At 40.4% G+C, this 23958-nt stretch overlaps 1 protein-coding gene across 5 annotated transcripts; it reads left to right on the forward strand.

The window, feature by feature from the left end:
* Window positions 1-13677: 13677 nt before the first annotated feature.
* Window positions 13678-23047, forward strand: LOC103654608 (Lipase-like PAD4). 5 transcript variants are annotated; one of them, XM_008681454.4, is made up of 5 exons: window positions 13678-13945; window positions 18321-19161; window positions 19357-19717; window positions 21172-21945; window positions 22045-23047. In XM_008681454.4, the coding sequence occupies exons 2-5, from the start codon at window positions 19127-19129 to the stop codon at window positions 22852-22854; spliced, it is 1980 nt and encodes a 659-aa protein (XP_008679676.1). In that variant the 5' UTR covers window positions 13678-13945; window positions 18321-19126; the 3' UTR covers window positions 22855-23047. The 5 variants fall into 5 exon arrangements, with proteins under 5 accessions (XP_008679676.1, XP_020408424.1, XP_035823428.1 ...); XM_008681455.4 differs by lacking the exon at window positions 13678-13945 and having other exon boundaries at window positions 17966-19161; window positions 21172-21933; XM_020552835.2 differs by lacking the exons at window positions 18321-19161; window positions 19357-19717 and having other exon boundaries at window positions 13680-13945.
* Window positions 23048-23958: the final 911 nt, after the last annotated feature.

Below are 23958 nucleotides of genomic sequence, written 5' to 3' on the forward strand. Positions count from 1 at the left end.
TCTCCCTCAATTTGTGCATGCAAGAGTACACACAGTACACTTATGCACATCAACAATACGAGGTTAAAGGAGATGTTTGCACTATCTTGGTTTAACATAACATGCTTTACATAGATGATGAAAATTAAACCAATTGAAAGTTTAAGAATTGAAAGTATATCAATTGAAATCCTGAAGGGTAAAGCATGCTAAGATGAACCTCAAACCTCATAATGAAGGATATTATATGATTATGTCACTACTTCATTATTTAGATTATAGGATAGTTCAGCTTCCTTCTTGATTCACTGTTATTTCTTTTCTCTTTATGATTTCATCCAATCAAGTGATCTTGAACTTCATTCATGTTTGCTTGGTTCGATCATACTTGATATGAGACCCATTGAAACTCAATGATTGAAAGAACAAAGACTCTTATATATGTAGATTTTGAATCCATCTTGAAAGCACTTGGAAGGACCTTGTTGAAACACTTAGAAAAGAGAGCATTAAAAACACAAAAGAGGGTTTCTCAAATGATTATCCTTATATGTGAATGGCAAATGAATCATCATTCTTGAAACCCATAAGGATATATTAAATTCCTTTAAATTAGTGCACACATATGGTTGATGTCAAAGTTATATGCGCTATTGAGCTTTTTATATTGCAAGGAAATTAACCTATACTATGGTACATCCCACTAAGGATAGAATACTACAACAATTGAAGGAGAGTAAGTTTTCATGCATTGGCGTCTTATCAACTTCATCATACTTTAGTTAAATAGTATCCTTTGAGCTTGTGATTTATCCAATTTAATAATAAGAACCATCTCTCAACATCGATTTTATCACATAGTTTTGAATTGTTGACCATATGATAAGATTCATTTTTCTTCCAATTGGACCTTTATTTCATAATCAACAATTGATGTACAACCTCAAGTGCACCCTCTTCCTTAGTGGCTACACAAGTCATAAAGGAGGTAAGATTTGAAAAGAATATGCACTTGAGATTCAAATGTTACCACCCTTGCTACTAACTCCAAATATGATTTATACATCCATTATCGAGCACCCAGCTTGATCCATTTAAAAAGTGATCCTACAAAACAAGTTTAAGCTTCGTATTTTGCTACCTGATTTGAATTGGGTCCTTTAAGATTAGTAGTAAGAGCCTTGGGTACCCACACATTACTTATTGTGGCCTTTCTCTTTGTGTAGGCACCCACATATACTTGACAACCATCTTACATGGTTTCAAGTCAATATGTAATCACACAGATAAGAGCTAGAGTCAAGAATATGAGTCTTTTCTACTTTTGTTACATTTCACTTAACTTGATCTTCAAACAACCCATGTTGATCATGTTATATGCTTAGATGGGTTGTAGCCAAGTGCCCTTCGTCCATGGTTGTTTCTTAGGGACTTATTTTTGGCTTCAACTTTTGTTGATACATCATCGTTGGTGAACGTCTTCTTGATAATGTACCTAGCTTAACCTTGAGTGCACCTAGCTTATCAAGGTTAGTCACACAAGCATTCATATCATATCTTAACCAATGAGGACAAGTTATGAATGCAATTTACAACTTAGTGATCTAATCCAGTGTGAAGCATATAAATATCGATTGAAGTAGATTTGTAAGATATCAATTTGTAGGTTTCCAAAATTTAGAAAGTTTGGATCACTAATTTCACCTTTTACAGTCAAAAAACATATCCATGTTAGTGCATACGCATATGATGAATATCAACTGAAATAAAGGATTTATATGCACTTTTAGTTTTAACGGTAAGAGAATTTGAAACTACATCAAGAGTAGCTATTTAGAAAACGAAGATTACAATCCATAAGAATGAGATACAATTCTATCATTATGGATTGAGTTAGTATAGCTTACTCAAGGGAAACTTATTCTCTATGACACAAGATATATAATGTGCTCCCACTAGATATGTGCATCAAGTATTTGAATGACTTGCCAAATGCACTTTCAATTCAGTTAAGAGTCTCATGAGGAGTACATTACATATATTGTTCAAGGCATGAAAAATTTGCAATGAATTAACTTATGCCTAAGAATACTTACCACCACATAGAATGTAACATTTGTTATATCAATTGAAAGGTCTTACTATATGAGATGGTGTCATCTAAGTATTCTTCTTTTCTTCATTTATGGAGACTTCCTTCTTTAGCTTGTTATCTCTTTTCCTTTTAAAACTAGTCGAAAAAGCACTTTGAAAAGAGGTATTAGTGGTACACGAAAGTATTTAATGAATGATGATATTTATATATAAATGGAAAATAAATCATCATTTATGAGGCATAAAGGCATAAATTAAATTCCTTTTAAGTTAATGCACATGGAGGAGTGAATTAACAATATGCACTAATTTACAAATTTAAGCCAAAAGGAATTTAACCTTCATATTGACATTTCTTTCCATAGAATATATTATTACCTATTGAAAGAATGTCACTTGAAAGGAACTACCATTGATCAACAACCAATTCAAGCAATTAGTTCCATACCTTTGCCTTGAGCATTCCTAATCTTTCTTTTAGGTGAAGATTAACCTTTAATGCTTGTGATTTTACCAATTGAAAGATCACAATCTCTAGTTATGAATTTCCATGAAATATCTTAAAGGAGATTGCATTTGAAACACAAGCAATAGTTTCCTATTTAGCAACCTCTAGTATATAAATGATAAAAATGTTACTAAAATAAGGAAACCTCATGATATGAACTAAATTACCCTTACAAGCATCATGCATAACACTGATTTAAACATGGTGAAAATTGCATGATTATTTAATTAAGTTTACATGGCAAGTTTAATTCATAGCATGTTGAGTGATTAATTTAGAAGAGTCAAAACCAATTTAAACAAGAAGGAATACATCACATAGTATTGGATTGATATTTTTTGAAAGTTGAATGACACATTCCATTTGAGAAACACATTCTCATGTTGTGAAACTACATAAACACTTAGATAGAAACATTAGTCTGACAACTCTATTCATATAGAGAATTCCCGTTTTGGTAAGTGCTTTAAGAATTTGAGTTTCTTACTTAGCACTCTATTCATTTAAGAACATGGGATAATCCTCTTTATGTCTAGGTCATGGCAATAATACGATAATTAATTTGAAATATGCCACAAGATACATACAACCAATTTAAAGCATGTAGATTATCACAATATAAAAAATATGAACTTGCAATCTACCATATAATTGGATCTTTTCCAAGGCAAGGTAAAATCTTTTAAGTTCATTCTGAAGTGTTTCATTTTTCCTATGTGGCTACAAAAGACACAGAGGAATATACTAATTAAAAGCAATGTGCACTTAAGAATTAATTATTACCATCCTTTGGATATCCCTTAGTTGTAGGTCTTTTGCTTGATTCCCACAAAGGTTAATCCTTATTCCCTACAACACAAGTTCTTGCTAGAGATGAATATGAAGTTAGTGATATAACAACTCAATTCATCTTTGGGCCAATCTTAAAAGAATAGTCAATGTAAGATTGATAGCTTGAGATAAGAATTGAGTTAAACAGCTCAAGCATCCCAAAACTTCATATCATCTTTGGGTACCTGCAAAACTATTAAGTACATTTTGGTACCTATTTTTGGATGGGTCCACCAAGGTTAGCTAATAAGTACTTAGGCACCCAAATGGCCTTTGTGCTAGTTTTAGGTGAACTAATTACCTTTCTAGCATAAGTGTCATTTTTGGGTCTCCTAAGAGAATATGAATGAATTGACATGATAGGCTTAGGATACTCACTCATGGTACAATCCTTGCAAAGGTGTCCCTTTCTTCGGCAAGTGTAGCAAATATGCTTTTTAATTTTGCAAGACTCCTTGCCTTGCTTCTTGCTCGCTACATGGTTAGTGAGACTCTTTCTTTCCAAAGTTAAGCCACTATCTTTTATGTAGGGACATGACTTAATCTCATGTCCCTTCTCATGACATTGATAACACTTTCTAGTGCATCTTCTCTTATTTGCAAGAGTGGCTTGTTTGTTACCTTGTGTGGAGCATGTGGATGCATGGTTGAGGCACTTGTCATGAGCTTTGGCTTTGTTCTCTTTATGTTTGCTCATGCCTTTCTTGGGGAACATAGCATTCTTTTGAAGGGGGTTTGTGCATGCTACAGTTGTCCCCTTCTCAAGCTTCTTCACCATGTTATCACAGTTATCGTGAGAAGGTTGAGCATGACACTTTCCCTTCAAAAGAGTTAAGCTCCTTCTTAGCCTTCCAACTTCTTCCTTGAGCTCTTTATTTTCTTGTGTGATAGAAATATCACTAATTCCTGAAATTTCTAGCTCAATGGAAGATTGGCTTGCTTGATAACAACAATTGTTAGCACATGGTAATATAGTTTCAATTTCAACACATGTGCACATGTGAGGTTGGTATGATTTTAAATTTGTTAACATAACCTCATGAGTCATTTCTAACATGATATGTGAATCCATAAATTTATTATGATAGCACACAAGCATATCATGTTTTTCTTGCAAAGCTAGATTTTTCAATATTTAGCTTTTCTATCATGTTATTAAGCATAGTATTTTCTTTTTATAATTGAGCAACACATGATAAAACATTTGAAGTACTAGTTTGCTCAATTAAAATCTTTTCATACCTTTGGACCAAATCATCATGAGAGCACTTTAGCTTCTCATGCTCTTTTGTCAACTTCTCCAAGTCTTTGAATTTTTCGATGAGGATATCTTCTTGCTTATGAAGCATTTCCTTTTGTTCTTCCGCTATTTTCATGAGTTTGAGCAAGCTCATCCGGTTCTTTTTGCTTAGTTGAGCGAAGAATTTTTGAAGATCATTCTCATCTTCACTATCACTTTCATGTTCATCCTCACTTTCGCTTCCACTGTCACTCCCATTAGCGACAAAGCACATATGAGAAGTGGATTTGAAAGACGAACCTTGTGAAGAGGTGGATTCGTCGTTTGGTCTCCATCGATCATTTTTTTTCTTCTTCAATCTTGTTCTTTGCCTCATCTTCATTTTGAGGAACATCCTTTCGGCGGTTCTCATGGCAATATCTATTGCCCTAGGATCAACATCTGCACCAAAAGATGAAGTCGAGGCAACCTCAACGTTTTCAAGCTTAGAAGCACTTTCGTTTCTTAGTCCCCTGGACATGATCTTTTCCTCACGAGGTTAAGCATTAGAACGAGGATTAGGCTCCGATACCAATTGAAACTTGCCTAGAGGAGGTGAATAGGCAAGCGGAAACTTTTTCAACAAAAACTAGAAACGAACTGGGTAAAACCGGTTCAGCTGGTGTCAAAACCGGTTCAGCCGGTTTGCACGAGCTCAACTAAAGAATGAGATACAAACTGAATTGATCTCAAAATTCACCCAGTTAACTTTGGAAATGAGATGTTCTAGTTGATCTACAGGGTTCAAAGTAGTAGATCTAAGAAGGGCACTTCTCAAAATCCACACACCAAAAAGATATAAACAAATCTTCCACGGAATGGTGAGAGAACGAAGTTACGAAGAACACAAGAGACACAAGATTTATCCTGAGGTTCAGTCACACCACTGAGGTGCCCTACTTCCTCGTTGAGGCGCCCACCAAGAGTCGGGTCTCTTTCAACCCTAATCCTCCCATTGCCAACCACAAAGGTGAAGCCCACACACTAATCTTTCCTCAAACGAGCGAGTAATACAAACTTTCTTGTGGTCTTCCAAAGGGCGCAACATCTACAGAGTGTAAAACTAGTATATCAGCCGTGCTCGCGGTCATGAGCAGCTCAGGACTCTCGCATGATTAATTTATGGAACTAAATTTAATCTTTCATATGCATTGCATCGCGGGTGTTATTATCAATTTTGATCTCATACTTAATTGGGTTGGTATCTACTTATACGTAGTAACTGCTAATAAAATTTTGACCAACTTTTAAAGTAATGCTCAGTTTTAACCATCTCCTTTGGTAAGCCTTACATTTCACATGAGCTCCCACCTTTGGTGAGTTCATGCACACTATTCCCCACAACTTGTTGAGCGATGAACGTATGTGAGCTCACCCTTGTTGTACTCACATTCCCCCCCCAGGTCAAGAACTGGTACCACATGATGAGTCGCGTGGAGGTAGGGGTGACAGTGGGTTCTAAATTTTACACTATAACATTTAAGGATCGGATCGGATTAGGATCAGACTCTATTTTTATTCATTTTTGAAATAATAATTATTTAGGGCCCTACCATTTTGTGAACAAACATTTGGATCACGATCCATTACCACCCCTACGTGGAGGATGTCGTGATGAGTTCGTGAGTGGTCTAGGCCGTTGTCTCCCAGTCAACTTTGTGTTGCTGGATCATTGTATTCGCATGATGTAATTATTTAACTATTTTGTACAGAGCTTCGTTATTTATTAAAGATGTGACATTCGTTTCTGTACCATGATTCATCATATGTGTGAGACTTGATCCTAGAACACTTGGTGATTACTTCACGCCTGGGTCCCTAAAACCCGGGTGTGACATGAGGTGAGTGAGAGAGGGATTGAGAGGGAGAGGGCGAGCTCGGCAGGGGAAGAAGAGAGGGGCTCATCCGGCTTTTATAGAGGGGGGACGGAGGTGAGAGGGTGCCAGGGGAGAGGAAGGGGTGGAGGCTCTATTGATGGCAGGAGTTTCTCCATTGATGGAGAGGAGTGAGTGGGGGAGAGGAAGTGGGGAGAGGAAGAGGAAGGGCTGCTGATAGTTTTGGGTGTTGGGGAAAACGAGGCGCTGGGGGCGCGGTCGGGCGGCTCGGCCGAGGCGCGGGCGCAGTCGCACGGCGCTTTGCGCGCGTGTGGCAGCTAGAGGTGGAAAAAGGGTCGGGTGGGGCCCGTGTGTAACTGGGAGGGAGAGGGAGAAAGGGGTGGCGGCTGGACCCGTTGGGCAGCCTAGTGGGATGGTTCAAATGGTCCGGCTAGGGTTTTGTATATTCTTTTTCTTTTAACCTTATTTCCCATAATAATATAAATAAATATATTTTTAAATATTTATAAAATTTTATAATAATTATACAAAAATATTTACCATTAAAGTTTTTTTTATTTTTGGACCAAGGTTCCCACATTAATTAATTGAGTTTTCATATAAAAGAAATTTTATGAAAACACTCATCAATCAATTATGAACAAACAAAAATCATTCTAAAGATAAATAAGATCATAAACTTGATTTAAAAATTTCTTTACTATAGTTTCTACTACAATTTAAATGTATTATTTTTAATTGATGGTTTTGAGGAGTTACAATTACGCACGTGCCACTATGCACGCGCGCCGTCTGCTGGCCCGTAATGGGTTATGTAATATGACAGAAGAGCGGACCAGCCCTCAGGAGCAAACTCCGTCTCGCCCGACGCAGGGCTCCCCTCAGGAAAAAAACTCTGCCTCGCCCGAGCCCGGCATCGGCTACCTGCTCCCCCGCGAATCCCACGAAGGGCCACTCCTTTGAACTGTGGCGTGCGTCGTCAAATCTCAGGACGGGCTCGGTCGTGACCTCGGGCAGACCTCTGTCTCGCCCGAGCCCGGTTCTGCCCTCGATATCTCTGATGGAGGACGCCCCCAACGTCATCGGAACAGTGAAGCTGACGTGTCCCTGAAGGAGTTTTTTCCTATAAAAAGCACTGTATCAACCACTACGGTATGGGCAATCCCTCTCAGGGGGGCTCGAGTACGAGATCGAGCCCTCGGCCTCGGCTCTCGGCAAGAAACAAGCGAGCACAAGTCAACAACAAAGTACAAAGACCATGCTATTTACAGGACGTTAAGACATTCTCCACGGCAGCCCTCGTCTACAAGGATGCGACCCCCTAGACATATAAATAGGGTAGTCTACGGCTTCTCTAAGGGGGAAGGCGAACAATTCACAGTCTTCTCCTAGGCACTTGCCTCAATCACATTCAGGGACTCAGGGTCTTCCCCTCCCCCGCTCAGCTTGTAATCTCTACTGCAAGCACCTAGGTGCGAGTAATATAAGCCCCATCCCCCTGTCACACTCGGATTTAGGGGCCAAACCCGGACGTGTGTCAAATGTGTGTTAGTACCAATCTCACACATATGATGACTCATGGTACAAAATTGAATGTCACATCTTTAATATATAATAGAGTTTTGAACCAAATTGCTATATAATTACATCATACCAAGACGATGATCCAACGACCATAGTTGACTCGGAGACGACGGCCTAGACCTCTCACGAACTCATCGCGACATCCTTCATGCTCCTCAACCTGTGGTACCTGATCTTGATCTAGGGGGATGTGAGTACAGCAAGGGTGAGCTCACATACGTTCATCGCTCAACAAGTTGTGGGAAATAATGTGCATGAGCTCACTTACAGTGGGGCTCATGTGAAGTGTAAGGCTTACCAAAGGAGATGGTTAAAGCTGAGCATTGCTTTTAGAGTTGGTCAATGTTTTATTAGCAGTTACTAAGTATAAGTATATATCAACCCAATTAAATAAGATATCACAATTGATAATAACACCCGCGATGCAATGCATATGACAGATTAAGTTTAGTTCCATAAACAAATCATGCGAGACTCCTGAGTCGCTCTTGACCGCGAGCATGACTGATATACCAGTTTTACACTCTGCAGAGGTTGCGCCCTTTACCCACAAGTCGTGTTACCCATTTTCCACGGGGTTGTACAGACCCCATGCACCTCTACTGAGGAAGCGAGGCATGGTAGCACTACGAGGCCTTTACAAAGTTCCACTAGCTTCGAAAAACCCGCTACGGTTTCTGAGAAGGGCAATATATGAATCACTCATCTAAAAAGCCATCATAGCATGATTGACCCGAGAACCTCCCTATACGCAACTCCTCTACCGCCCTTGCCCTTTTGGATAAGGTAGTCCTCCAATAGCTTTCCTAATTAGTCAGCTAGGGCATCCCATTCCACCCTTGTGGTAGCACGAATATCTCAAATTAAGCTCCATGTTCCAATTAACACAATGATCTTGTCATGAACAATAATTAAAACAACAGCATAATTGGAACAGATCATAATTTAAATGTAACATTAATCCCAAAACCAATTAGAACAATAGCACATACTACCCAAAAGTTCAATGGTAAACAAGGTGTGGGATAAATAAATCTAGGGAAACCTATTAGGTCCCATCAATTTAACATGAGCATGTGACAGTGACTATCAGGAACATTATTAAGTAGAGAGAAAAGTGATCAAGGGCACAACTTGCCTTAGACTCGAGATTCCCAGGTACTTCACCAACTTGGTCTTCAAATGACTCGTAACCTTGCTGCTGCTCGTAGCAATATAAACAAATAGGCAAGAAGTACTTAAAAATAACATTACACCAAACATGAGAACACACAACGCAAGAATATTGTACGCGCTGCTACGAGGTCGTGGTTCGAGAATCACTAAATTCAGAGTTACGGTTAAAGAGTTATGATTTCCCGAAATTTTAAGTGTTAGATATAGAATAAATTAAGTGCATAATTTTTAACCTATGTTTCATGACAAAATAGTGTCACTAGATGATAAACAATATTAAGGTGAATTTAATGCAACTAGAAATCCAGAATGGATCAAAAAGAAGTTAAAATGAATTAATTATGAATTTAATAAGATTCTGGAATTATTTCTATACTAGAAACCATTTTTCTATATTAATTACTCGATTTATTTAAGTCCTGGGCTGCGGGTACTATTTACCAGAAGCTCGGGGTTTAATTCAGAAAATACAGGACTCACTCACAATTACTTTTGACTATAGGTGGATTGCAGATTGATTTGATAAAACCCCAAGGGGCTCATCTAGAAAGTGTGCACAACGAAGGGGGGTACAGCGCGCCCTGATCCGTCCGATCAGAATGCTGAGATCAAGATTAGGCCAACCCCTTAAACGAATCGGTACGCACTCTGACCCGCACGATTAATGATCGACGTCTGAGATCAGTGGTCACCCGAGATCAGCCCAGGTCCGACTGATGGCGGATCTGCGGTCCAGATTTAAAATAGCAGAATCCACATTAGACCTGCTCGATCCAAATTGGATGGCCACCACAACTTTGGCTGAACCGGTATTCAGCTTCTAATCGCAGCCGTCGCACGTGAGATCAACGGCCCTCGGTGATCCTACCCAATGTGACGTCGGCGACGACGGAGGGTTTTACACCCACGGCGGCGCCATTGCCGCCCACAGTCCGTCGACGACCCAAAGCCTAATCTCTATCGAAATCCTACGAAAATCATTGCGGAGTAGGTAAGGAACACAATAGGTGATGACTCACCGGTTAATTGGGTGCCCAAATAGGTCGACCACGATCGACCACAGAGCAGTCGCGCGGAGTACTCCAGTGATGAATTCACTAGACTTCGATGACCCACGTGCCAAGGGGCTTGCACGCAGACGACCCACGCGCACCAGCGAACACCAACGCACCTCCTTGCGACCCACACGACGGCGGCTACGAGGAAACGACGCGGTGGCTACGTCCTCTCTCTCTCTCCTCTCGCTTTCTCTCTAATGTCGCCGATGGCAATGACCTGTAGGATTCTTGGAGCCAGGGTTTTAAAGACTAGAAGCGCAGGATTCGTGCTATCATCCAGGTGACGCAGAGGGTTATGTCCTCGATTTACGTGCACGCCACGAGTGGCCCACGGTGGTTTGTTACGGATCGGCTTTGGGAAGGAGACGGCTGATAGCACGGCCCCACATTTCAGCATCAAATTGATCGCACGCGGACAACTGAGTGGTCACTGACAGGGTGGGCCCACGGGTGCGGTCAACCCGGCTGCAGGAGTTGGGTCGCGCGGGAGGGGTTGTCATGGTGAAATGGGTCGCGCAGGGGCTGTTGCCCCAGGCAAGGTAAGACAAATTTTCTTTTCTTTTCTTTTTTTCTTTTTTTCTTTTTTTCTTTTTTCATTCTTTTCTTTTCTATTTCAAATTTTAATTTGATTCAAGTTTACCTCAAATTTCGAAAATGCATCAAACCAGGGTTTCAACTTGTTTTTGCAGAAATATCTCATTTATTTTTACTGTATTTATTTATTCATTAATATTTTGAACCACATAGTTAATGAAAGGAATATCCCACTTGTTTTAACACACATGAGAAATCTTCTTGTTATTATCTATCTAAATCATATGTTTTGTGGACACAACTATTATTACATAATTTTATACTAAAGGATAGTTTTATCTCAACCTATCTAGAGAATATCTCCAATTATTTTATCCAAAAGAAGAGTTTAACACATAATTCTTCTATATATAATCCAATCCATGTACAATTTAATTTCTAAGTATCTTTTATTTTAGTCTTTTATTTAGACAATATATATTCATTTTGGGATATTTTTAATTATTAATGTTATAAATTCTAAAGTAGAATTTTGGGTGTTACACCCCTCTGATGAAAGTAGGGCTTTGTGTATCCCGAACCCTGATAAATCGCTTGTGTCAACTCGCATCGCTATCTAGGTCGGGGCACGCGACATCATTTCACTAGTTGGTTAGTACCACGAGTCTAAACACCGACACCGACACTGTTATAAATTAGTATTGATTTGTAGGGATGACTAAATAGAGGTGATTAGATTATTTATTTTTATAGGGGCTTTCTAGCTCCTACAACTTTTATGTTGCAGTAAAGAATACTTCTTTATTTTGAACAAATTTACTCACGTCGCTCCTCGTGTATGTGTTTGATCGTGTGTGTATATATATATATATATACAAAGTAGTACATTTCGAGAGCCTAAAATTATCCCACATATAGAAAACGACATTTAGAGCTAGTTTGAGAACTACGTTTTTCCAAAGGATTCTTATTTTTATAAGGGAAAATAAACTAATTTTTTTTAGAAAAATGAAAATCTCGTGGAAAATTGGGTTCCCAAACTAGCCCTTAATTTTGGCAGGCAGGGACATGTAAAGAATCTTTTTCGAGTATGTGTTCACACGCGCCGCGCCATGCCTGCGTGACCCGAAACCGGTTGGCATATATTTTAGGTAGAACGCGTCCTTACCGCGCAGAGGACAAGTTAAAGAATAGCAAGACAAGTACGTATGGGCAGTGTATGCAGTGAAGTAGAGATTTTGACCACACATTAAATAAAGAGATATATTAATATATTCATAGCACATGGATAAAGTATGCCTTTACAACTTGAGAATTTTACAGAAAGACGCCCAAAAGCTGAGACCCTCATCAGATCGGATGATCGGATCGGAACTAGATCTCCTCACATCAGGTGATCGGGACTAGATCTGTCTCCTCCCTGTTTCTAGCAGGAGCATAAGTAAAAAAAATAATCTGAAAGGTTAAAAATACTTAACAGGGAATTGCAAATGGTCGTCTTTGCCAATTTGCAGTGCAGTCTAAGACATGATGCCACTAATATTTGCCACCACTATGAAGTCAATTAGCACGCACGCTAAGATTAGCATAGACGCACACACAAAGAAGGTACACCGTATCAGAGGATAGAAAAGTAATCAGCAGAAAGGCCAGGTTCATATGCAAATAGCACAATATCTTCGTTTTTTCAGTTATTTAAACATTTGAATTATTCCTGAATTAGCATTTTAATAAAAGAATCATTTGTAGCTTGAAAATAACTGAACTTCTACAATCTAATATTCGAAGCTGAATACACCTTGTAATCATACAATTTACAAAGTTTTTTTTTGTAGAAAGTAGTAAACTCCCAATACTAACAGTTGTTCAAACATCTAAATACTAAAATATTGTAACACCCAAAATCATAGTTTAGTAATTTAGAAAATTCTCCAAAAGATATGAGATAAAATGTCTTCTCATAATGATTCTCTTCCTTTATAATGTATCTCTCTTTAAAGTAAATAAATAATAATGGTAAGAGTTTGGTAGTTCAAAATTTAGATCAAACTCTTGAAACAAAAAATTACGTTGAAACCGAGACAATAAACAAAAAGAAAAAATTTTAAATCTATTTATTATCCCTATGGTAAACTATATAGTTCAAACACTGTTTAAAAATATCTTTAACTAAAATAATTCTATAGTTCATGGTGAAGATTATGTATTAACTTCTACTAAGCTAAATAAGAAGAATTTCAAATTATTGGTTTGAGTAAAATAATTCTTTTATGATCTACATATTAAAACGACATTTACCAAAGTGAACAAAGCAGTTGATATATCAAAATATATATGACATAGCATGCTGAGTTATTTGTTTGTGCATCTAGATTTCAAATTTGGAATTCAAAACTTGGTTTTGAATTGAAATTAAAATAGAAAACTGAAATGAAATAGGAAATAAAAAGAAAAGAGAGATCACCTGCTTCCTGGCCGAGTCCCACATTCTCACCTCAACTCCGCTTATATCCCAAAGCAAGACTGGTTGCTGGCGTCGACACATGGGACCCTTCGGCCAGCCGCTCAGCCTCGCTCCTTCGCCCGTAGTAACCGGCATGTGGACCCACCTTGCGCTCTCTTAATCGTGTGATGTCATCTCCAAGTGGGCCCCGTTCGTCAAGCCCCTCTCTCCCCTTTGTAACAAACTCACCGTTGGAACCAGGAGCCGTTGCAACCACCGCGTCCAACCGCATCCACCTCGGATCGGGACCGGGGTATAAGTACCTTGGTCCCTGCACCAAATCAGCCATGAGCCACGTGGAGCTGTGTTGGCGCCGGCATTGGGCGATCGATGAAAGCAAAGGGAGGAGAAGAAGAGAGCATCGTTGCCACCGTCAATCCGCCCTGTGTGTGATCCCCCAAGCTCGATGGGTGGTACTTGGGCGCCCCAGGTTTCCGCCGCACATGTTGGTGGCTTCGCCAGGTGAGAACCATGACCGGGGAACCGACAATTGCTCATCGGAGCAATCCGCCTCTGTGGCGTCGCTCGCAACCGTGGGCAGGAGCATCGGCGCTGACAACAGAGGTGAGAAACCATCTTTGTAGTTCGCGTTGCCCTCCTTCTCGTGTAGCACCAGTTCGTTTCGAATTTCGAGCACTAGGAGCCGCTCAGGATTGTTGCCGGCCATGGCGGCGCCCCGTCAGGCCAGCCCACCGCCATGTCTGAGCGTGGTCATGGGGTGGGAGTGCTAGAGCCGTTGGTCCATAAACGATTGGACGATATTAAGGGGGTGTTTGGTTTCAAGGGACTAATGTTTAGTCCCTTCATTTTATTCTATTTTAGTATATAAATTGTCAAATATAGAAATTAAAATAGAGTTTTAGTTTCCATATTTAGCAATTTTGGAACTAAAATGGAATAAAATGTAGGGACTAAAAATTAGTCCCTAGAAACCAAACACCCCCTAAATCGATTGGGTACGGCTCGGGCATTGGATTGAGACCGTTATATCGCGATCGAAGGTATTAAATTGGTTTTGGGCTTCATAAAATCGCGGTTTTAGGGGGTGTTTGGTTTCTAGGGACTAATTTTTAGTTCCTCTATTTTATTCCATTTTAGTCCTTAAAATTACTAAATATAGAAACTAAAACTCTATTTTAGTTTCCCTATTTAACAATTTATGAACTAAAATAAAATAAAGTGGAGGGACTAAAGTTTAGTCCCTATAAACCAAACACCTCTTTAGACCATTGACCCAACCACCAAAATTGTGTACCGATTTCACATAGATTTGATCTCATTTGGGCCGTCCAGTGGGAGATTAGGTGGATAGGATGGCCCAATACCCTTTCAACTGATCAAGTATTCAAAAGAGACCCTAAAGAATTTAGAAATTAAACCCATCGTCCCCCTCCTATGAGAAACTCTTACAATAGGGTCCCTGGTTTTTATATAACCATCCCTTGAGGTTATTTTTAGCATAAAAATTAATAATAAATCACCCCAAAACTTATTTGGTTCATAACTTCTTCGTTTTAGATCTGATTCAGTCGATTCCAGTTACATTAGCTTCGTAATAATAATGTCTACATTTTCGTAACATTTTTTTGTTAGGTAACATGTTCTCAAAACTAGATATTTGTTTAACCTATGCTAGTAGATTAACATGTCTAATCAAAGTTAATCTATTATAAGATGCCTAAATTATGATTGCTAATCAAGTTATCACTTAGATTATAACTGAACTAGTTATCTCTTCGTAATATTTTTATCACATGAGTTATATTAATTAACATATATTTTTACTATTTTATCACCTAAAACTTTAGAAAACCATATTTTTTTAACAATAACTTTGATTTTAGTAGTTCTCGAACCTACGATCTCATAGCGACGCGTAGAATATTCCTACGCAGTTTGTTCTCATGTTTGGTGTAATGTTATTTTTATGTACTCCTTGTCTACTTGTATGTATTGCTACGAGTAGCAGCGAGTGACGAGAAACCCGAAGACCAACATGGTGAAACACCTAAATATTGCAAGTATAAGGCAAGTTGTGCGCTTGATCACTCTTCTTTACCTAATAATGTTCCTGTTAATCACTGTGACACGCTCAGGTTATTTTGATGGGACCTAATAGGTTGCCCTAGTTCTGGTTACCCCACACCATGCAAACAAATGAATTATTGGGTAGTTTGGCTATTTCTCTACCTGGTTTTGGGATTAATGGTATATCTGAATTATGATCATGTACCATTAATACTGTTGGTTTCATTATTGTGCATGATAAGATTATTTTGTAGGTATCTATATGCTTGAATGCTTGTTCTTATGATACTTGTTTGATTTGGTTCTTTGATCGCATGTGATGGATCGTGGAGTAATGTCCATAATGGCACCTAAGTATATAAATACATAAAAATATGATTAAAAGAAAACAAATCCATCTAAATAGACCCATCTCATCTTAAAAGATTCTATCTCATCTTATCCTAACCACTTTGCTTATCCCATCCTTGATTGATAACAATGATCTAATCAAATTAATTATATTTTATCTAATCTAATTTTAGTCATACCAACACAATTAAATAAGATCTAACACTTTTCTTGTCTCATCCTAGAGTAACAACAATGACCTAATCCAAATTAAGTAGATCTTATCTAGTCTAAACTAGTCATACTAATCTAATCTAGATACCATCTAATCTAAATATAATCTAATGTGAGTTACCTAACATATTAGTTAATACTGGTGGAATAGATTAGAACCCTACTCCTATAACACATGTTTAACCTAAATTGGTTCCTTAGACCAAGTCGGCCATGCACAACAACCTAATCTACATGTTGGGTTGCGTAACCTACCTAGCCCAACCTAGAAGCAAAACAACTACACCCCACTCTACCTAATCTCATTTATCTTAAGCCACCTACTAAGCCATGTGCTCTACCAACTACGCTATTTGGTTACCTACAAATCTGCCTTAACTACATGTCCATAACTCGGATGGTAACACCAAAGTCTGGAGAAGGAAACACCAAAAACGAAGGTCTCCAACCTCGATGAAGACACCAAGACTCTAGAAGAAATAAATCATCCTTGTCAACAAAGGATAAGAGTCAGACCAGATCTTCAGATACATCAGGATTCACCATCCAGAATGGAGTCATTCTTTGCCTAAAATCCTTTTTTACAACCACCTTCCTTTACTCAAACCATCTCTCATCATGCCTAATAGGTGGTTGGGCTTAAGAAAAAAATATAATACTCATGTTTCCCTAATCACCTCCTAATCAATATAATACTCTTCATTTTTTGACCAATTAGAAACTAAAAGCTAAATTACAAACCAATATTTTTATAGTTTTTACTAATCTCGAGGATGAGATTACTTTTAAGGGGTAGAATTTGTAACACCCAAAATCATAGTATAGTAATTTAGATAATTCTTCAAAAGATTTGAGATAAAATGTCTTCTAATAATAATTCCCTTCCTTTATAATGTATATCTCTCTAAAGTAAATAAATAATAATGGTAAAAGTTTGGTAGTTCAAAATTTAGATCAAACTCTTGAAACAAAAATTTACTTCGAAACCGAGACAATTAACAAAAAGAAAAACTTTTAAATCTATTTATTATCCATTTGGTAAACTATATATAACAACAAGACACATCCATGGCTGGAAAGCCGAGAAACCAACAGGACTAAAGTTCACAGACCAGCCTGACCGAAGCTCTTAGATCAGCCTATCCAAAAACGAAACTACAAAGACCAAAATAACTGAATGCGTCTGTCAACTGGTTTCCAACCATGAGCGCCTTTGAAGACTTCACTTGTTGTCTTTCGGATTCTGAGGTTTCTTTGCTCCACCAATTTTCTTTCCTTCTCTTTCTGCCGAATCGCCCAAGCATCAAGCCAGAAACAGCACAAGTAAATCACATTAGTAGGGTCAGAAATCAACTTATCACTAAAACAACAATCATTTCTAGAACGCCAAATTGCCCAGATGACTGCTCCACAACTGAAAAGAACCAAGTTCCTTTCTTTTCTATCAAAACAGTTAATCCAAGGGCCGAAGATATTTTCAACAGTTTGTGGGGAAGAATTCAAATCCAAAGCCATTTGGATAATCCTCCAAACATATGGTGCAACAGAGCATTGAAAGAAGAGATGGTTTATGGACTCAGGTAATCCACAGAAAACACAATCCAAGGGGCCATGCCAATTTCTTTTTCTCAGGTTATCTTTTGTCAGAATTTTATTGTGGGGGACAAGCCACAAGAAAGCTTTAATTTTGTGAGGTAACATGGTTTTCCATAAGAATTTGAAAGGAACTGGTATATAGTCTCCGAGCCGCTTTGAATACAAACTCTTTGACACAAGTTTCACAATCTATACTAGTATACAATTTGAGTAACCGTAGGTTAAAGATTGTATAAGTTGACTTTTATCTTATTTAAAATATTGTAACCATTCGTAGATGAAGGAACTACCTAACTTGCAGTATATTTACTACAACAAATATATACATTTTAGGGGTAAAACTATAAATGAGATTTCTCTTTGGAGTTGGCTCTATTAAATTTCAATTGTTTACCCTACTTAAATGTGTAGTTTTGTAAAAGAATATGACGTCATAGTAATCTGTGTATTTTAAATATGCTGGACCAGCTTGACACGTGGTCAGGTGAGCCCAATCACTCATAGACAAGTGGAAATCAAATGCAAAACATGACACTAGATAGTGAATTGTAGCGTCTTGTTATGTGTGTCTCGTCTCGCTACAGGATAATAATATTTATAGGGGTGTCCAGAATAGGTGACATAAAGTACAGTCCTAACCTCGACTACCAATTATATCTATGGAATATTCCATATAATGGAGTAATTACAACACCACGCGCCTTATTGTGCATTGTACACCAATTAATACACCCGCAAATTACATTGACAGGTGGGCCTACAGAAGAGTCTCCCGGTGTACCGACGAAGTGCAGGTCGTGTCGCGTAGCCTTGGTCGCCACCTCGAGAGCCTTCGTGTCTTGGTGCCCTTTGCTCTACTTGGATAGGTTGTTGGCGCCGAGGGCTCTAGAGTCGTATTGTAGCGAATTGAAGTCCTTCATCAGCGCTGATCGTGTGAGGGCCTTCGCCCAATGCGTGCCCTCATCATGGTCGATTGTTGGTCGCAGTCGAGGGACTCTTTGCTCGCTGTCCTGTATACTAGTTAGTTAAAAACGAAAGAAAAAACCTTTGCTCTATGATCGAGGTCATATTCGGCCTCCGCCCAACAAAATAATCATTTAAAAATACTCATAATTGTTTTTTACATTCTAAAAAGATTTATAATAAATACAAAACAAGTTACTTATTAGTACTACCTATACAATCACAAAATGGTGTAAACTCAAATCATCTTAGATTTAATCAAATTTACTTAAAAATACTAGCAATTATTATATTAAATATATGTATCAGATTTATCATAGAATATATTATTATTTACCCTAACCCAAAGCATTTAAATATCTACTAGGTATAATCCCAAGATATATAAAGTAAGCAACCAACTTGTGGAGGTTCTTGATGCAAAATCCACCATACCATTTGACCTCTGACTAGTGTGCCCCCTGCCCCACCCCTCACCAAGACACAGCCTGGCCGCCAAATTAAACTTGACCACTTCCTCTCTCTCTCAACTCCAAGTCTTCTCTCTCTTTCTCTCTATTCTTTCCATCCCCGCTTCTCGGAAGCTCATCAGCCATGGACGACGCCGCGGGAGAGGAAGAAGCTTCGATGTAAGTTCCACCTCCAAATTTCCATCGCTTTTCCCCGCATCAGCACTTATAAATACTTGCTGCATCAGTCGAGCACAAAAAAGCTAGTTGCTTTCGGCTACCTTTCGCGCCCAATTGGAGGCACCCCGAACCACAAAAAAAAAAGGATGAGAATTTGATGCCACAAACAAGCTCAAATGCTTGGTCCTTTTGAAGGTTCGAGACCAGCCATGTCCTTGGCGCCCTGCTGGCCTCCTCGCCGCTGCTGGCGTCCGCCTGGGACCGCTGTACGACCGCCACAGCCGCGGCGCCCGGGTTCGTGCACGGAGAGGACGGCGGCAAGGTGTACGTGGGGTTCTCCGGGGTGCAGGCCGCGCTGTCTGCGGCAGGCGCGGCGGTGGCCGGTGGTGGCGCCGACGTCTTCGCGCCGGTGGGGCTCGGCGGGGACGCGGCGGGGCGGATGTTCGCGCCGCTGCTCGCGGCCGAGCCCGACTCGTCCGCTGCTGGGGAGCCGGTTGCCGTGCAGGCGCTGGCGCTGCAGTGCTTCTTGAAACTCTGCGGTAACCCTGATTTCCAGGTAAGTGATTACTACTCCAATGAAAAAAATATCTGCCTGGTTATCATTTGTTTTATGCTTAGCGCGTTGATTGGAGCAGTTTGCCTTGCCCACTAATAATCTGACTAAAAATGTTATTTTTCAAGTTGCACGTTCATGTGACTATCTGATATTTTTGCCTTTCTGGTTGGCTGGGGCCTAGGGATGGACTTATTGTGATGTTGATGTGCCTGTCTTTGGTTGTTGCTGTGTCCTTGTGTGCAGACGTATAGTATGAGACAGATCCACTGAGATATGAGATATTATAAATCCATTGTCAGTCATTCATAGAGCAAGAATTTGGTCAGTGAGAAATTTAACAACATTATGCGAGGAAAACAAAACGAAATTCTCTGGGACAAATTCCATGCTGCTGGGTCTATTTTCTTCCCTCTAGTGATTTCTCTTCTATATCAGTTTGCCTTCTCCGTCATAGTAAAACTTGTCTGTGAAGTCACTTCGGACCTCAGAACTCAAATTAGAGTATTGTGTGTGTACATAGAACAATCCTCGTCAAATTTGCCGGCTAACATGAGATGAGATGCTATGCATCTGTTTTCTATTGTCCCAGTGCAAACAAAAAGTACAATCACATGTCATAGATCGCAGTACCCAACAAAAGTTGCTGTTGCGCCTTTATTGTCGCTTACAGTTGATGCATTTCTTAGGGCCCATGATCAACAGAACATGAGATAGTGACGAGGCATTTAAAATGCACTGCAGTTTGGCTCATGATCGGACAGCTTTATAAACCAATTGCATAGATACAGATATAGATCTGTAGACATTTCAAAGTCTTAAAATGCTTCGACTAAGATATGGAGAATGACTGATCTGTAGGAATATAATCTAACCATGATGAAGAGCTCTACTTCAGAGTTTACTGTCATTCAGAATTCACGCTGGTTTGATCGGACATTATCTATCTTCTGGCCTCCTTTAATTTCAGATGATCACACACACACACAAAAATGTGATTCTTTTACTTGTGATTCATACATTTGAACTAAATTCCACTATTGTAGAGTAACAACCTAAATGACGACAGCTTTTTGCTCCATCACAAATTCCAGTCTTTGTTGACGGACTATAATTAAATACTTCAAATAGCTGAAGAGAATTTTGAGGTTTCGTTGATCTTTTGATATACGTTTCAGAGGACCACACCTTGTCTCCATCTTCTATACCTTTATCACTTTTGACTTTTTAATCGAGTGACCTAATTATTGTTCATAAAACTATGCAGATGATCATTTTTCATGATTTTTTTTGTTCTAGCATGAGTGCTTTGTGCCACTTTATGCAGCTAATGATCCCATTCTCTCCAATCTTTACTTTTCGACCTGTCTCACTGAAACTGTGCTACTAAAATTTCACATTTGTGTTTCACCACACTGAAACTGTGACTTACTCATCAGAATTGGTTGACATTGCAGATGCTTCTGAATGAGATCAGGGGTAAGGCAGTCATGTTCACGGGCCACTCCCTCGGTGGCGCCATTGCCACCCTCGCGGCGCTACACTACCTCTGCATCTCATCTTCAAGCTCACCATGGTCACCTGCTGCTCCTGTCCTGTGCGTCACCTTTGGAAGCCCGCTACTAGGCAATGAGGCACTGTCCAGGGCAATCCTGCGTGAGCGCTGGGGTGGTAACTTCTGCCACGTTGTCTCACAGCACGACGTCGTCCCAAGGCTCCTCTTCTGCCCCCCGGACGCCGTCCCTGCGCATATCATTGTCGGAATGCAACTGGATCAATGGCCGGCCCGGACTCGCCACACAGGTGCGGTGAACACGGTCACCACACGCATGGCGGACACTGACAAGAACGCGCTCCAGCAGCTGATACAGACACACATGGCCGCTGTGGCCATGGAGCAGAAGCTTGCTACTCCTGAGACGACAGGTGGGAGTCCTTACCGGCCGTTTGGGACGTACGTGCTGTGCTCCCCAGAAGGTGCGGCGTGCGTGGACAACGCGACCGCGGCGGCACAGATGCTGTACGCCACCTTCGCATCTCGGAGTTCGCCCGGTGCAGAGTCCCCGGAGGCCGCGCACTCCTGCTACGGCGAGCTCGTGCTGAAAATGCCACAGCACCTGCTCCTCAAGAGATGCCTGCGTGTGGACGACACGCGTGCCACGCCCAACTACGACGACGGCGTCTCCCTCGCACTGGAGGCCTCCGGCATCGACGCCACGGTGAGGGCACACGTACGTACATATTAGTCTGCGTGTATTAAACTATGGTACAGTGCGTGTTCTTTGTAGTGTATATCTTGTCTGACATGCTGGCATTACCATCGGCGGCAGGCCATGGAGGCATCGACAGCGCGGCAGTGGCTGAAGACATCGAAGCGGGCAGGGCGGCGGCCGAGCCTGAACTGCGCTTGCCTAGCGACGCAGCTTGGCCGGATCACGCCTCTCCGTGCGCAGATCGAATGGTACAAGGCGGTGTTCGACGCGGAGATGGGGTACTACGACGCGTTTAAGCAGCGCAGGTCGCCCAGGAAGTACTCCAAGGTGAACTTAAACCGCATGAAGCTGGGCCAGTTCTGGGACGGCGTGCTCACTAAGCTCGACGCCGGTCAGCTCCCCCACGATTTCCACCGCCGCGCCAAGTGGGTCAATGCTGCCCGTTTCTACCAGCTCCTGGTCGAGCCTCTCGACATTGCCGACTACCACCACCAAGGCCTCCATCGGACGAGCGGGAGCTACATGACCCACGGCCGGGAGAGGAGGTATGAGCTGTTCGACAGGTGGTGGCAGGAGAAGGCATGTACGGGCGCTGGCGGCGACATCACGTCCTCCATGTTGGCAGCGTCGGCGAGCAGCCGGAGACGCAGCAAATACGCCGGGCTCACGCAGGACCCGTGCTTCTGGGCGAGAGTGGAGGAAGCGAGGGAGGAGACGGAGAGCGCTCGGGGCGAGCGCGACGTGGCGGAGCTGGCGATGAAGCTGGAGGAGCTGCAAGAGTTCGAGCGCTACTCCCGTGAGCTGGTGGCGAACAAGGAGGTGTCTGTTGACGTGCTCGCGCCGCAGTCGAGCTACACGCTCTGGGTGGAGGAGTGGAACCAGCTCAAGCTCAGGGATGAGGTGAGGACACTGTTGCTCCAGTTTTGAGCTGAGTTGCAAACAGCTGATGAATTTGTAGATAGCTGGTGGGCATTCTCCAAATGGTTCAGAAGTACATGAATCATTTGATCATTGTCCATGGATGCTACTATATAGCTGATTGTAAATATATCTAAACCTAGAAACATTGCAGTGGATTACAATATATTTATTCTTTCATGGGTACCTTGATGGCCCGATACTGATTCGAAAAAGCTTTCGAGCAAGGAGGCTTGAAAACAGCTGAAGTTCAGATATGGATGGATGGATGCTAGTAAGCTCCAAGGGCAGAGCCAGTATTTCGGTTTGCGAACCTGTGCAGAAGATTCCCTCTACATATAAAATGCACAAAATTAAATCTGGACCATTCATATCTAATCATTCAATATCTAACGGCTTAACGGTTGAGTATGTGGGTTATTTTTTTTATAAATATATAGCTAGATGCGGGAGAGAGGAACACCAAATTTTTTTTTTTAAAAAAAATATGTCCATTTGGTGGATGAATGGTAGATTTAATTTGTGTATGGAAGGGATTTCGTGCATAGCTTTCGGTTTAAAGGACTAGTCTGTCTCTGTGTATTATTTTTAGTTTGCCTTTGTTAAAATAATAATTAAGTTAAACTCTTGTTTTACAATAGAAAGACAAACTAAATATGTAAAAATAATATCATAAATTATATAAAAGGACAAGAAAATTTATACTGAGGGCTAGTTTGGGAGCTAAAAAATAGAGGGGATTAGAGAGGCTAAAATTATCTTCTTATTCAATTTTGAATAGGAAGGGGATTCTAGCCCTCCAAGCCCTAGCTTCCAAACTAGCGCTAAGTCTTTAACCTCTGCCCGACCATTTTAATACATATGAAAAATTTACACCACTAACATTAATAAAAAAATGGAGAGAGTGTGTGAAAAAACAATCATGAAACATATAACCATTCTAATTAAACAACAACAACCATCCTGCCATTCTAATTCATATAAAATATCACAGTAATCAAGTAAAAAAAGTAGAACGAAGATAAGAGAAACACACGCATACAACATATACTAGAGATTAATGGGAAAAATAACAAGATAAACTCTACATAATCATTCATTTAAACAACAATA

This window comes from Zea mays, chromosome 4, assembly GCF_902167145.1.
Source record: "Zea mays cultivar B73 chromosome 4, Zm-B73-REFERENCE-NAM-5.0, whole genome shotgun sequence".
In the NCBI taxonomy this organism is placed as follows: domain Eukaryota; kingdom Viridiplantae; phylum Streptophyta; class Magnoliopsida; order Poales; family Poaceae; genus Zea; species Zea mays.

What these genes read in the sequence shown, in the direction of transcription:
- LOC103654608 (XM_008681454.4), top strand. Translation starts at nt 19,127, where the DNA reads ATGGACGACGCCGCGGGAGAGGAAGAAGCTTCGAT. An exon ending in GGAGAGGAAGAAGCTTCGAT is followed by an intron (nt 19,162 to 19,356) that starts GTAAGTTCCACC and finishes GTCCTTTTGAAG; the next exon opens with GTTCGAGACCAGCCATGTCC. An exon ending in ACGCCACGGTGAGGGCACAC is followed by an intron (nt 21,946 to 22,044) that starts GTACGTACATAT and finishes CATCGGCGGCAG; the next exon opens with GCCATGGAGGCATCGACAGC.